Source organism: Salvelinus namaycush, chromosome 39 (assembly GCF_016432855.1).
Source record: "Salvelinus namaycush isolate Seneca chromosome 39, SaNama_1.0, whole genome shotgun sequence".
Lineage (NCBI taxonomy): Eukaryota > Metazoa > Chordata > Actinopteri > Salmoniformes > Salmonidae > Salvelinus > Salvelinus namaycush.
The window spans coordinates 15,282,720-15,297,684 of NC_052345.1; the positions used below are offsets into that span (position 1 = coordinate 15,282,720).

A 14,965-nucleotide genomic window follows, 5' to 3' on the forward strand; every position below is an offset into this window, starting at 1 on the left:
AATCAAATTCCACTTCAGAGGAGGTGTGAAGCATAAGACCTGACAACCGTTTAAGTGTCAAAAGTTTACTCAGTGATGTCACTATCATATATGCAGTACGCCCATATATCAGGGCTGTTCAATTCCCTGGAAGGCCGAAGCATGGCTGTTTTTTGTTTCTACTTGGTAGTTAATTGCACTCACCTGGTGTCCCAGGTCTGCTTCCCATTAGTATACTGCATCATGCGAGGTCCTCATAACATTGAGATACCCCACAGTATAGAGTTAGAGCTATTATATTTTAAGAGCAGACCAATGACAAGTGGACACTGAAGACTTACTTAATAATCAAGACACCATCAAATGATGTACTATCCTAATCTAAGATGACTGTTACGCAAGAGGGAAACTAATCGTATGTAAAACACACAGGACAGGAGTAAGAACCTGGGTATCTGCAGACTGAGCTCAAAGCTGAAGGGTGCCTTGGTGGGGAATGTGGACCCACTTTAATTAACGCTGCCTGGGTGATTTTTCATCTTTCGTTTTATAGACACAGTGGAGTGTGTCAAGTGAGTCCGCGCAAACCACCTTGGAGTGGTCCAACTCCCCATAAATCACACAAGAAAGTTCTGGAGACCTCGACAACTGCTAACCACCGGCCCTGGCAACCATTCTTTTGCACACCTGCGCCCCATCATTACGCACACATGGACTTCATTGTAACGTCTGCTTCCATCTCACACTTTCAAAGATGTAGATCCCCTGAACGCATCTCACTTTCCAGCCCACTTTCCAGCTCACACTCTCAAACACATAGATCCCCTGAACGCATCTCACTTTCCAGCCCACTTTCCAGCTCACACTCTCAAACACATAGATCCCCTGAACGCATCTCACTTTCCAGCCCACTTTCCAGCTCACACTCTCAAACACATAGATCCCCTGAACGCATCTCACTTTCCAGCCCACTTTCCAGCTCACACTCTCAAACACATAGATCCCCTGAACGCATCTCACTTTCCAGCCCACTTTCCAGCTCACACTCTCAAACACATAGATCCCCTGAACGCATCTCACTTTCCAGCCCACTTTCCAGCTCACACTCTCAAACACATAGATCCCCTGAACGCATCTCACTTTCCAGCCCACTTTCCAGCTCACACTCTCAAACACATAGATCCCCTGAACGCATCTCACTTTCCAGCCCACTTTCCAGCTCACACTCTCAAACACATAGATCCCCTGAACGCATCTCACTTTCCAGCCCACTTTCCAGCTCACACTCTCAAACACATAGATCCCCTGAACGCATCTCACTTTCCAGCCCACTTTCCAGCTCACACTCTCAAACACATAGATCCCCTGAACGCATCTCACTTTCCAGCCCACTTTCCAGCTCACACTCTCAAACACATAGATCCCCTGAACGCATCTCACTTTCCAGCCCACTTTCCAGCTCACACTCTCAAACACATAGATCCCCTGAATGCATCTCACTTTCCAGCCCACTTTCCAGCTCACACTCTCAAACACATAGATCCCCTGAATGCATCTCACTTTCCAGCCCACTTTCCAGCTCACACTCTCAAACACATACAGTAGATCCCCTGAATGCAGCTTACTCTCCAGATCCCAATCACCTGAATTCGGATCACCTGTTCACACACCTACCTGTATGTCATTATCACACACTATTTAGTTCAGTTCTTTGCATCCCATCGTTGTGAGGTATTGTTTGTTTTGTGACACATTTCTATTAGGAGCTCTGTTTTTCCCGTGATTCAATCCTCCCGTGTATGATAGTTTTGGCCTGCCTCACTAACGATGCCTTTTGCCTATTCCCTGCCTGTACCTTAGCCTATCGGATTTCCTGTTATCAACCTATTGCCTGTGTCACGTTCGTCGTAATGTGGAAGAGAGGAGGACCAAGGCGCAGCGTGATATGAATACATCTTCTATTTATTTATGAAGATGAACACTAAACAAACTATACAAAATAACAAAGCGAACGTGAAGCTATCATACAAAGTGCAGACACAGGCAACTAGACATAGACAATAACCCACGAAATACCCAACGGAATATGGCTGCCTAAATATGGTTCCCAATCAGAGACAACGATAAACAGCTGCCTCTAATTGAGAACCAATCTAGGCAACCATAGACATACAAACACCTAGACAAGACAAAACACATATATCCCCCATGTCACACCCTGACCTAACCAAAATAATAAAGAAAACTAAGATAACTAAGGCCAGGGCGTGACAGCCTGATCTCCCGGATGACGTTACTAGCCTTTTCCCTGCCTGTACTGTTGCCTGTGTATGACCTTCTGCCAGCCCCTGGACCCAGCTACCTGCCTCCTCCTGTGGTCCTTTGCCAATAAACACCTGATGCACTCTGTGCTTGAAACCAGCTCTCTGTCTCCCATTGTGTTCATTACATTCATCATCACCTTGATTACCTTCCCTTTATTTAGCCCTCAGTAGCCTCAGTCATCAGGCAATATTGGTTTGTTTTCAAGTTCAGTACGCATCCCCTGTTTGTTAATTTGCCTTGCATCTTTGTTGTTAAACACTCCTTCTGCACCTGCTTCCTGACTCCCTGCGTATACGTCACACATTATTTGAATATGTTGATAACCGGTTGTATAAAAGTGATAATGACCTCGAAGCCGGTGTTTGGAAGGTATATTGGCACGGTTTGCCAGCCCTCGACTTCATCTCGAGCCTAACAACACCCGTGCCAATATATCCTCCAAACACCGGCTTCTCGGGCATTATCACTTAAATATCACAAACTCCGGAGGAGCCTTATTGCTATTATAAACTGGTTACCATCGTAATTAGAGCAGTAAGACTAAATGTTTTGTCATATCTGTGGTATACGGTCTGATATACCATGGCTTTCAGCCAATCAGCATTCAGGGCTCAAACCACCCACTTTATAATTCCCTATAACGCACGGTACATTTGCAAAGTAGAATTCAATGGCGATAGTTCATTCTTCCATGTTCTAACTATTTCAGTGGATGTTGAACACATTTGTACTGGCAAATAAACACATTTCTAGAGGCAAATGTGTTAAATTATAGCCATGGTATAAAAAGGTTATCAACTCAGGGCTCTCTCTATGCGTTCTCTAGCGTGTCATAGAACACACCTTCCACGTCGTTAATTCCTTTCCATAGAACGCATAGCTCCTCATTGATTATCCCTTCCATATTGAATATTTCTACAGGTTATTGATGCTAACATAACTAATCGTAAAGTATGGGTGAAATATCTCTTCAAGGTGATGTTAAGAGAACTGTGCACTGTACTAGATTGAGAGCTGTGTGCCATTGACAATGGGGCTGCAGAGCTGTTATTATTGGCTGTATCATTCCCTGCATGTCTAACTTCCACACATGGACACCCTTGGGAAAAAATGGGTCAGACACAGACCTCTAGACAGAGCCATTCACCATGTCTGGCTCACCCCATCCTGTCTCGGTCTGTCTGTCTGTCTCTGTGTGTGTGTGTGACAGACAGACAGACAGACAGACAGACAGACAGACAGACAGACAGACAGACAGACAGACAGACAGACAGACAGAGACAGACAGACAGACAGACAGACAGACAGACAGACAGACAGACAGACAGACAGACAGACAGACAGACAGACAGACTCCTATGGCATGATGGAAAGCGAGATAACAAGACTGGAGGAACAGGGGAGCGTCCAGGGGGGACTGGAGTGGCTAAACTCTCTGTCTGCAGCGAATTCTCAGAGTTACAGTACTAAGCAGGAAAACGTATAGGGCTAAACTCACAGTAGCATATAAACTTACTGTGTTTAAACAGTAAACAAAGACAGTAAACAAAGACACTGCATAAACACTTTTCTTGGGGATTGTCTGAAATGGCACCCTATTCTATATATAGTGCACTACTTTTGATCAGAGTCTTATGGGTGTAAGGGGTTTCGTCCTCGTCTGAAGAGGAGTATGAAATGTCGGACCAATGTGCAGCGTGGTATGTGTCCATTTGAATTATTATAAAACTGAACACTAAACAATACAAAATAACAAAGTGCAAAATACTGAAAAAAACCAAAACAGTCCCGTATGGTGAAAACACTAACACAGGAAACAACCACCCACAAAACACAAATGAAAAACAGGATACCTTAATATGGCTCCCAATCAGAGACAACGACTGACACCTGCCTCTGATTGAGAACCATACTAGGCCAAACACATAGAAACAGACAACCTAGACATACAACATAGAATGCCCACCCACATCACACCCTGACCAAACAAAACATAGAAACATACAAAGCAATCTATGGTCAGGGCGTGACAATGGGCCCTGGTCAAAAGTAGTACACTAAATAGGGAATAGAGTGCCATTTGGGAATCAACCACAGCCTTGGTTTGTTTGTGCTTGTTTGCTGCCCCCTCCTCCTCCCGGGTGTTGCAGATGCAGGTCGTATAGTGGAGTAGTGGTGCAGAGGCACAGTGTTAAAAAGGTATTTCTCTATCTGTGCTCTTAGAGATTGGGTTCTGTTATAAAGTCCTTGTATTATTCAGTAGGCACAGTGAGACTGATTATTACCGATCACAGTCCATTCTCCCAATTTTGCGGACCATTGAGAGCTGTGAACAGCGACATTTCCGATTGAATTTAAAACTATTTTGGAGGGATGCAGCTAGGTAGAGGCAGACCGCAATCGACTCACAAGGTTGGTGAAGTGGAGCAGGGTCATTACATTTGTCCACATTTCATTGATCCTAAACTGCTGTCATTTTAGTGGAAAGTGCTCCAAACGTTCCAATAAGAATACAAATCAGCTTAATAATTAAAAATAACAAAATATGCCCAGAGTCCTCAGTCACAACTCTGGTTGTTTATGCAATTTCTCCTGTCTACAAAAAAATGAGGAAAGACTGGCAGAGATATCAAATAGAGGAGAGGAAACGTTTGGCTGAGCATATGGCGCTGCTCTTTTTTATGCAGCAGATATGAAGGACAAATATGAATATATTTCTGAGGCAAGCTGCTGGTCCGACTCTGGTCTCCCAGTAGGATTGTATTACGTCCCAGCAGGGTTAGAGTTCAGCTTGATCGTTTACAGCACTGTGGATCTAATGCATAGAACACTGGCTAATTTGCTCCCATATGGTAAACAGCTATTGTATTGCCTGTTGGGGCTTGGCGATAGATAGTGAACATTAACGTGATGACCTATGCATATAAGTGCGCCCTAATGGGAAAGGCTAAAAATGTATGTTTTCCAAACGACACCCTTTTCTCTGTATAGTGCACTACTTTTGGCCAAAGTCCTGCCTTACTACCTGCCACTAACCCGTCAAAGGTAGTGCACTACGGAATAGGGTGCAATTTGAGACGTAGAAGCGCATTGTTTATGTACATGTGCTGAGATAAGGGGGATTTTCAACATGAGCTCTTGCAGGCGCGCAATTAGATTTTGCCATTAACCATTTGTTATCTTGACTTTTTCCCGCCATTGGCTTGGCACCTTGCTGATTACAACGCAAGCGATCGATAATTAAACCAATTGAACTCGACAGAGTTCAATTTCTGCCATTTTTTTTGCCTGAGACCGCTTCCTGTCACAAAGTCTTACACAACTATATTTTCAGTTGATAAAAAAATAGTAAGCTTCTTTATTAAGTCTAGGGTTTGAGTGCCCATTTGTTTCACAAGAGGACCGAGTCAGTAGGCTAACAACTTGTGCTGCTGTCCATGGTGCTGTGTTGGTGCAGTGCTGATTCTTTCATAGGCCTACTGGTTGAGAGACAAATAGCTATGCTGTCGTGTAGTAGCCTTCCGCTGGGCACAGACGTCAGTTCGACATCTAGTTTTGATTTACCTTTGGTTGAGTTGTCAACAAACGTGAATTCAACGTGAAATCAACAAAATGTCACCATGTCATTGGATTTAGGTAAAACGTTGGGTGAAAAAAATACGAAATTCCCTTATATTGATGACTTTTTTCAAATCCAATCAGTTTTTCACGTCATCACATTGCATTTCTTTGTTGTAATTACATTGATTCAACCGGTGTTTGCCCAGTGGGCTAGGCCTACTAGACTTACCAAAGACACTATATATTGGCTGTCGCTATATTAAAATCTGTTTCCCGATCATTCCCAGCAGCTCAGTGATGAGAGGGAAAAATATCTCATCTCGCTCCATAAGGGAAATCAAATATTTCCAATGACATCATTCTAACGGACCTTTGGCGCGTTTTCCCTCACAGTATTTAATAAATATTCATGTCATAGCCTCGGGGCTTGTTACGCAACAACTTGTTAAATTAATTATTTGAATCCATTTCATATTCTTTTAGCACCCCTCGGATGCATGGTGAGGGTTTGAAAAACAGTAGTTCGACTCCGCAAGCGTGAGGAGGACATGTTTGCTCTGTGAGGAAATGTAGCCTACATGGACAATCACTGACGAATTATCTATTTGCTTAGCCTATGATAATGGAATGTTTCATGCATTTACTTTGCCTAACGTTTTTCTGTGGGTTGCTGAATTGGGTGACAAGATATTGTCTATTCTTGCATGGATGTGCAAACACGAGAAACTTGATGCCAACTGGTCTGACGAAGGTATAGTGCAGACAATGAATTTCAATTTGATTAAAGTGAATAAAGTAAGTCCTTGCAATGAATATGTCAGAGACACATTTGAACCGGAATCCTCAGTAGCCTACCTCACAAATGAAGAAAAACAATCCATAAGCAGAATTTCAAGTTTTATAAGTCATCCAGGAGTTCCGACTAAGGAGTCCAGACTATGGGCAAAATACTAATAGCCTAATGCAATATTTTTAATTTGAATGTATGTCATGCATAATAGATTGTGTGATGAACACAAAGGTAGGTAGATTCATTGTATGAGTGACACAACTCCTCCCCACGTGGGAAATAAAACATGACACTGCACCGAGATTGCATCAGATAAACCTGTGGGGAAATATGGGGATGAATGAGACACGCCAACTGGTGGAAGGTGAGAAAGAGAGAGAGAGAGAGAGAGAGAGAGAGAGAGGGTGAATGAGACACACGCCAACTGGTGGAAGGTGAGAAAGAGAGAGAGAGAGAGAGAGAGGGTGAATGAGACACACGCCAACTGGTGGAAGGTGAGAAAGAGAGAGAGAGAGAGAGAGAGGGTGAATGAGACACACGCCAACTGGTGGAAGGTGAGAAAGAGAGAGAGAGAGAGAGAGAGAGAGAGAGGGTGAATGAGACACACGCCAACTGGTGGAAGGTGAGAGAGAGAGAGAGAGAGAGAGAGAGAGAGAGAGAGAGAGAGAGAGAGAAGAGAGAGAGAGAGAGAAGAGAGAGAGAGAGAGAGAGGAATTTAATTCCTATGTGTTCGTTAACCAATTCAATTAAAACACTCTGTCCGTTTCTAAGGATTTGTAAGGTTCTTATTTGCATAAAATGGACAGAGACCAGCCACCAAATTAATCAATAGCGTTTATTCTCGAGAGCTCTGATCATAATCACATGTACCTTAGTTTATATATCACACATAGCGTCGTAGCGTACAACATGTCCCTCCTCCTCTCTGACAATGACAAAGCTGTTTTAAAAGTCCATTCCAACACATACATATTGCTTATCATATGCTACCACATGTTACTCAATCTACTGCAAGCCTAAAGGTTTCTCCCCGCCCTGGGTGGGGTTCCTGTTATTGGTTTCACAGTGGTCACAAGTTGTCTGTCACAATTTGTCTGTTAACACTTCCTCTTTGCCTATGTAGAAACATTCTTTATCAGACAGGGTAGGATTCTGTTCGTTACAATCCTGCATTAAATGTATACATTATTTAGTCATTATTCATAAAAATCCTATAACAGAGAGAGAGAGAGAGAGAGAGAGAGAGAGAGAGAGAGAGTGAGAGAGAGGATGAATGAGACACACGCCAACTGGTGGAAGGTGGGAGAGAGAGACAGAGCGAGAGAGAGAGACAGAGCGAGAGAGATAATACTCTGTGGGATAGTCAGAGAGAGGGACTCTGCCAGGATCCTCACTCTAGGGACATGGGGAGTGGCTTCCTTTAAGGTGGAACTTCAGACACATAGGCTATACTTGGCCAATTGGAATACACGAGTTAGCTCAAATTCAATCACTTCAATGCACTGTACTGATATATGACTTCGAAACGACTGTAGTTTAATCTAATAAAAAAAAATGTTGGGGTGGATGCCAGTTCAATTTCAGAATGTAAAGAATGTAAAGCAGACTGATATCTACAAGATATTTACCGCTGGTAAAACCAGTTCATCTTCACCTATTCTCACTTCTGTATTTGTAAATGTGAATTGCAGACCATAATAATAGCAGCCTAAGAAACTCAATCCGAAAACAGTATAGGCTTAGTGGCAGTGCTTTATCTTACTCGGTCCTGCATTGCCTGATGGACATAATAGTACACGACTCACGTTATGCAGTGGTGTAAAACATATATAATATGCTTCCAATCGCCCCGGTCCACCTTAAATAAAAGGCTGGACGTGGTTAAGCAGCACAACCTGCTTCCTCCCCACTGTGCTTCAGAGAACCTGCCTCAACGCTGCCCTCATCCCGGCTGTAGCTAGCCTATAAAAACTAGGACAAGCAGAGCTGAAACCTCACAGCTATAGACAGGGGATAGCTCCGTGGTGTTGAAACCAACTGCCTGAAAACACACTTAGCGGCTGCAACACCGCACACACGCCAGGAAACATGCCTGGAATCAGGGAGGGACACTCTTGGCAACTTTTCCTACTTTCTTTCTTGGTTTTGGAGGGGTCGACGCAAGATTTCGGACAGACCCAGTTTATTTGCACGTCTGTGCCCAAGGATATGGACTTGTGTGCGGCTACGATGCAGAACAGCGGTCCGGCGGAGGACTTGAAGACGACAGTGATGCAATTGAGGGAGACCGTGTTACAGCAAAAGGAGACCATTATGAACCAAAAGGAGACAATCAGGGAACTAACGTCCAAGTTGAGCCGGTGTGAGAGCCAGAGTCTGCCCGAGGCGGGAGCGGGAGGCCGGAGAATAGTACCGGGCGCCAAGAACACTATGGGGGACGTATCAAGGGGTCCTCAGGACACTCTCGCTCAACTAGGACAGACTTTACAGACTCTCAAACAGAGATTGGAGAATCTTGAGGTATGCATTGGTGTTTGTTTGATCTCCCTATTTTGAGCTAGTAAGGTTGAGCTTTCAATCAACTTTGAATCATTTTTACGCGTTTCCAATCGGCTCAGTTGGTTGTATAGCCAATAGTGCTCTATGTGCTAGTTATAAGTGCTCTATATAGTTGTGAATTGCTTGCTATAGGGTTATTTCAGTCCAGTCACTATTGCTATAGACCTATTTAAAGCTATTTTTCCGCATCCAGACAAAGTAATTACTCTAGAGCACTACATAAAGCAGCGCCACACTCCTGATAAGGACAGATAGACGCCTCATCTTTGGACCAATTTATGCATTTGATGCAAATTGCCGAGGCAGTAAGCCCTCCACAAACGAGCTAAGCACCAGAGCTTTACCCACGACGAGTCCCGCCTCGCACATGTAGGAGTGTTTATTTAAACCCAGAGTTATTTTAATCGTCTCATCTTGTCTGTTCCTCTGTCCTTGTTCCGTTATACAGCAATACAGCCGAAACAACGGTACGGCCCAGGCGAATAGTCTGAAAGACCTGCTTCAGAACAAGATTGATGATATGGAGAAGCAGGTGCTGTCCCGGGTCAACACCCTGGAGGAGACCAAACCGGGTCAGAAGAACGATACGGACCAGCGGAACCGAGTAGAGTCCACGCTGACTTCCATGCATCACCGGATAACGGACCTAGAGAAAGGTGAGTGAGCTATGAGGCAAAGAGATCATGCCCAAATGTACACAGTCAATATAATAGTTCTGTTCATGTGAATGATTATAAAAAAGACTCAACTGTTTACATTATTTTGATAATAATGTGTGCATAAAGTTTTAATAGTAAAAAAAAAAAATCATCCAAATGTGGTGGAATTGGCTCGCTCAATGGTTTATATGTCTAAAACAATGCCAATTTCTAAAAACAACCCTGCATTTCACTTGGTTAATTGCCTGGCCCACATGAGGATTCACTCCAAACCCGCATACCACAGTAGCTTGTCAATACAGACAGTGCCGCAGCGCAGCTCTCACCACAGTGCGTAAGGGGAGATGGGAGAAGGAGGTAGCTGCATTGCTTTGCATATATCATATTAACACAGTGATGCCACGCTGGGATAATAATTCACGTGTCATGGAGCGACAGCCAATGATCGCTTTATTTCCAGTGACTGTGAACGAGAGTCGTTGGTTTTGTAGGGGACATAGCGGCGCAGGAACTTTACCAGAGGGTTTTAACGATGTGCGCAGTGCTTGATAAAGCGCGCACTGTGTTGGAGACAGACAGGCGCATTTTGGAACATCGATCAAGGTTTAGTTCCTTACTGACAACCCCAAAGGGATTGGGAGAATGAGGGGGTTGGAGGTTAGGAAGGGATGGCGCGCGCGCGCGAGAGAGAGAGAGAGAGAGAGAGAGAGAGAGAGAGAGAGAGAGAGAGAGAGAGTCCCTGTTTGCCCTTCTCACGTGGTCACATCATACCGCAGAGAATAGTCTAGGGGAGAGATGCACAGTCTGTTCTAAACCAATTATATAAATCAGAGCATCGTCAAACTAAAAAGAAAGGAGAAAACCTTTATTTAGGGATCGAAAATATCTACTGGTGGAGCAAACCATGTACACGGATAAACCAATCAATCAATCGCATGATATGACATAACTGACTATAACAGGCCTATGAGTGCAATGCAAATGATATAAATCACTGAAAGGTAAACAAGTAGACCTATGTTTCGTCCGCAGGTGGGAAAGACAACAGACCACTGGACAAGTTCCAGCTGACATTCCCGTTGAGAACCAACTACATGTACGCCAAAGCCAAGAGAACCCTGCCGGAGATGTATGCCTTCACCGTGTGTATGTGGATTAAATCTAACGCGTCGCCTGGGGTGGGCACACCTTTCTCCTACGCTGTCCCAGGGCAGGCCAACGAGCTGGTGCTGATTGAGTGGGGAAATAACCCGATGGAGATACTCATCAATGATAAGGTAATGATCGCTGACAGAAATGGCATATTCTACACAGCATTTGGTTATAGGCAAAATGGACAGATCGCCATGCGTACATGTGGTGTGCCAGACTAGCAAATTAAACTACGCAGCATTATGCAATGTCTGGGAAAGTTATGGAGACGTGACAAGCAACTTAATTATACAAATATTGCATTAATAGCCAGTGCTATGTCTGAAAACATTCAAAACCGTAGCAGTCATTAGTTGTAGGCCAGGCCTATTTGAACATATAGTAATTAGTGCGCTGTCCATGTTGCAGGTGGCCAAGTTGCCGTTCATCATCAACGACGGGAAGTGGCATCACATCGGCATCACCTGGACCACGCGCGACGGGATGTGGGAGGCGTTTCAGGACGGAGTGCTGCGGGGCAGTGGAGAGAATCTGGCGCCATACCATCCCATCAAACCGCAGGGTGTCCTCGTACTGGGACAAGAGCAGGTAAGAGTGTTCACTAAATGAGGATGAACTAACTTTATGATTACATTGGTATGCAAGTCGTGATATATTATTGAGATAAATGGCCTGGGGGAAATAATGATATCCATTAGTAATGAAAATATCAGAGCACGTTCTCTCTCCATTGATCAGAGGGAGGAATATTCATATAATGGGAAAGTTGAGAGACCTTGACGAAATTGTCAATTAAGACGTAGCCATCTAATTAAGGCCCTCGAGCTAGATATCGTGGGAATATCCCCACTCAATTGGGACAATACACAATCCACTTCAGATATAAAAGTAGCAAATCTTTAGCAATTAAAGAGTAGTAGGCATATCTTGTCATGCAAAGCAAATACATGTTAATGGTTACATTTGGGCTTCTGTGGTGGTGGAACTGTCACGAAGAGTAGTTGCTTTTTATTGTAGTTTTATGACAGTTAGAAATAGAAATCAATGCATTTCCATGGTATAGGACAATTGTATTCCTTCCAAATACAGTACAGTATGATTAGCCTGGTACACACATTTGTAATAGATTGGCCATGCGTAAAAGAAAGGCCGCGCGCCACTAACCTTGAACTTGTCATCTTGTTGCTCCACAGGACACGCTGGGGGGAGGTTTCGACGCGACACAAGCTTATGTGGGTGAGCTAGCAAATCTCAACATGTGGGATAGGAAGCTTTCCGTCGGGGAGATGTATAACCTGGCAACCTGCAACAGCAAAGCGCAAACTGGCAACGTATTCTCTTGGTCGGAGTCCAACATTGAAATATTCGGTGGAGCTACCAAGTGGACATTCGAGCCGTGCCGTTCGCTCAACTGAACTGCATTTCGACATGAAACCAAGGCCAATCCGACATATCTGTATTTCTTTTGAGCTTCTGTCGTTCTTGTCTTCATTAATGCCGTTCGTTAAAGACGATTTGATATGTATTTAATGATAAGCTTAAACCTGGGATTTCTATTAGATATTTATGTACGAAACAACTTTTTTTGATCTTGAGAAAAACCTAATTCGTCTTGGAAACCTCAGTTGGACAGTGTTGGTATCTGTTTGTTTGGTTTTCTATTGGAGTTTTGTTGCAAGCGCACTTCAGCTTTTTTGATTCGCTTATTTTGTCTTGGACTGGCAGCTGGGCAATCCACGCCTTACGTTGGACAATTCACAGCACAGTGCGGAATTTATGGAGCCAGCCTCTAGAGTGGAACTCACGCTGTCTGTCCAAGTATTGTCAGTATTTGACGCCGTGAAATGATACAGCGCCCTCCAAATCCCTCACCCACCCCTCCGGATCTTGCACTGTGAATGACGAGAGCCATGTAGAGAGAGGACGCCGAGGGTACGTTGAAGGACATTGCAAAGTCGGACTGTAGAAATCATTTGTAATTGTCGTTCGCTTCAAAGTGTTGTAAACGAGTGTCGTTAATTGCCAACATGCTATAAAGCCTGGGTGCCTTGGGCAGGTGCAAATATTCAGCACATTCTTTTTATGTTGCAAATTATATGTATAGTTTATTTTGAGGGAGGTTGGGAGAGTATCTTGTTATTATTCTGATAAATGTAATTTAATTGAGGTTTGTTCACGGATATGATGACGTGTTTGGGCAGGTGTTTGTACTACCGGTATCTGTATTCGGAATGTTACGGTGTCTGTATAGTAACAGCATGACTGAGTGACAGAACGCTGCCACATCATCGTCCACATCTGCTTGACTATCCTTTCTGGGACTGGGTGGTTTTCTACACGATTGTTATATGCTCCAAGCATGGCAACACTGAAAGATATGAAAAAGATCTACTTTTTTAAATAAAATTGTGATACATAAGAGTTAAAAGTGTATTCATGGGCTGGCATTAATGGTATGCAGCAAACGGTGTGGATGAGAGAGAGAGAGAGGGCGGGATAATGTGGGAGAGAAAGGGAGAAACAGAGAGCAAGCGAGAGAACGATAATTATTGCTGGTTAAATCTGATTTAATCTTGCCACATGGTGTAGGAGAAAGACGTTAGTGCTGGATAAGTGAAAAAACGCCTGAACTCAGACTGAAGGTCAGAGAGGTGCTGGGAACAACTGAAACAGTGTGTGTGGTGTCTCTTTTTAGCTGACTGCAGAAGACAACACTCCCAAATGCTTTGTGGTGTGTGCGTGCGTTTGAGGCGCGCACATTCTGCCCTAATGAAAGCGAGGCTGTTGAAAGAAGAAAACGCCAAGTCATATCACCCCCCCTTTTCAAGAGTCAGCTCAATCGGTTGCAATGCAACCTGAACCAAACCTACAGAAAGCACCATGCTATACTGTAGCCTATACTGCTCTATTTGTTCTGTATCAATTTACAGTGTTGTGTTAAGTGCCATCCTCTCCTATCACATACATCATGTAACAAAACACTGCAGTCCTGGATGCTGATGGTCTTGTACTTTGACAGTTACTGCATTGAGCCGAGTCAGTTAATATTCCTTATCACCCACGTAGCAGATGGTGTAACAAACATCTCAGAGAAGCACCCACATTTAACTCTGCCTCTTGCGGCATGGCTTTTGGAGAAATTGTGCAGCTTGCACCATCATGCTTGACTTGCTGTTACCATAGAAATCTATGGCCGTTACTTATAAATCCCATGGGTAGTTAGTTATCCAGAGGGAGAACTGGGAGGGAAAATCTCTTGAAAGACCAGTTAGAAAAATGATCTTCCCTGAGGGCCAACATTGATCAGATAGCGAGCAATGAGCGGCTATAGGCCTTAGTTAGTAGGTAGCCAGAGGGAGATATGGGAGATGTAGTCCCTGACAGAAAGAGAAAGAGGTCCCTTGAGGGGACAGACCCTCATTAGGTCGGACAGAACATTCACACACAGCCTCACTGACCCAGAGACTCATTCTCCCAAGGTGCACCACCTCTTACCCAAGGTCAAGAGCCCAGCAACAAAGTAATGAGGTAGGAGCTCTCCTTTAGAGAACAGGCGTCCTTGCTCTTCTCTCTATCATAATTTCACCCTCATACAGAACACACACCAAACTGGACTGGTTACACCTGAGGCCTGTTTCTGAAGGGTCGAGAGAGTACATTGGACTGGTAAACAATGCTGGAGAAAGGTTGGAATTGCATAATGAGTCTAGGGGGTGGCCTAAAACTAGTGGGTTGAACCAACAGTAATTCAAAACTTATGGGGGAGCTTGTTTTACATGTTCAACACAGGGAGCCAGGGGCGTCATCCATCCATTATTTTAGAGGGGGCGAAGTAAGTTAGGATGGAGGGGGGTGGTCCGGAGGGGTGCTGATAAATGTGAGAATTTAGCATTTTTGAAACACCTGAAACAGCTTTTTCCTTAAATCTCCAGCCATAATC

At 44.0% G+C, this 14,965-nt stretch overlaps 1 protein-coding gene and 1 long non-coding RNA gene across 2 annotated transcripts; one reads left to right on the forward strand and one right to left on the reverse strand.

Moving 5' to 3' along the window:
• Window positions 1-7,471: 7,471 nt before the first annotated feature.
• LOC120032605 lies at window positions 7,472-14,646 on the reverse strand. Its single transcript, XR_005473841.1, has 3 exons — window positions 14,521-14,646; window positions 12,190-12,328; window positions 7,472-11,598 (listed from the first exon to the last, which is right to left on the reverse strand). It is a non-coding gene; the product is annotated as an uncharacterized LOC120032605 (long non-coding RNA).
• Window positions 8,601-13,478, forward strand: LOC120032604 (neuronal pentraxin-1-like). The gene is made up of 5 exons (XM_038978767.1): window positions 8,601-9,175; window positions 9,663-9,870; window positions 10,906-11,150; window positions 11,434-11,613; window positions 12,219-13,478. The coding sequence occupies exons 1-5, from the start codon at window positions 8,744-8,746 to the stop codon at window positions 12,438-12,440; spliced, it is 1,287 nt and encodes a 428-aa protein (XP_038834695.1). The 5' UTR covers window positions 8,601-8,743; the 3' UTR covers window positions 12,441-13,478.
• Window positions 14,647-14,965: the final 319 nt, after the last annotated feature.

Bases quoted from the DNA above. Each gene is read 5' to 3' on its own strand.
- LOC120032604 (XM_038978767.1), top strand. From the start codon at position 8,744: ATGCCTGGAATCAGGGAGGGACACTCTTGGCAACTTTTCCTACTTTCT. The intron at 9,871-10,905 runs GTGAGTGAGCTA...TTTCGTCCGCAG, and splicing joins GATAACGGACCTAGAGAAAG to GTGGGAAAGACAACAGACCA. The intron at 11,614-12,218 runs GTAAGAGTGTTC...GTTGCTCCACAG, and splicing joins TCGTACTGGGACAAGAGCAG to GACACGCTGGGGGGAGGTTT.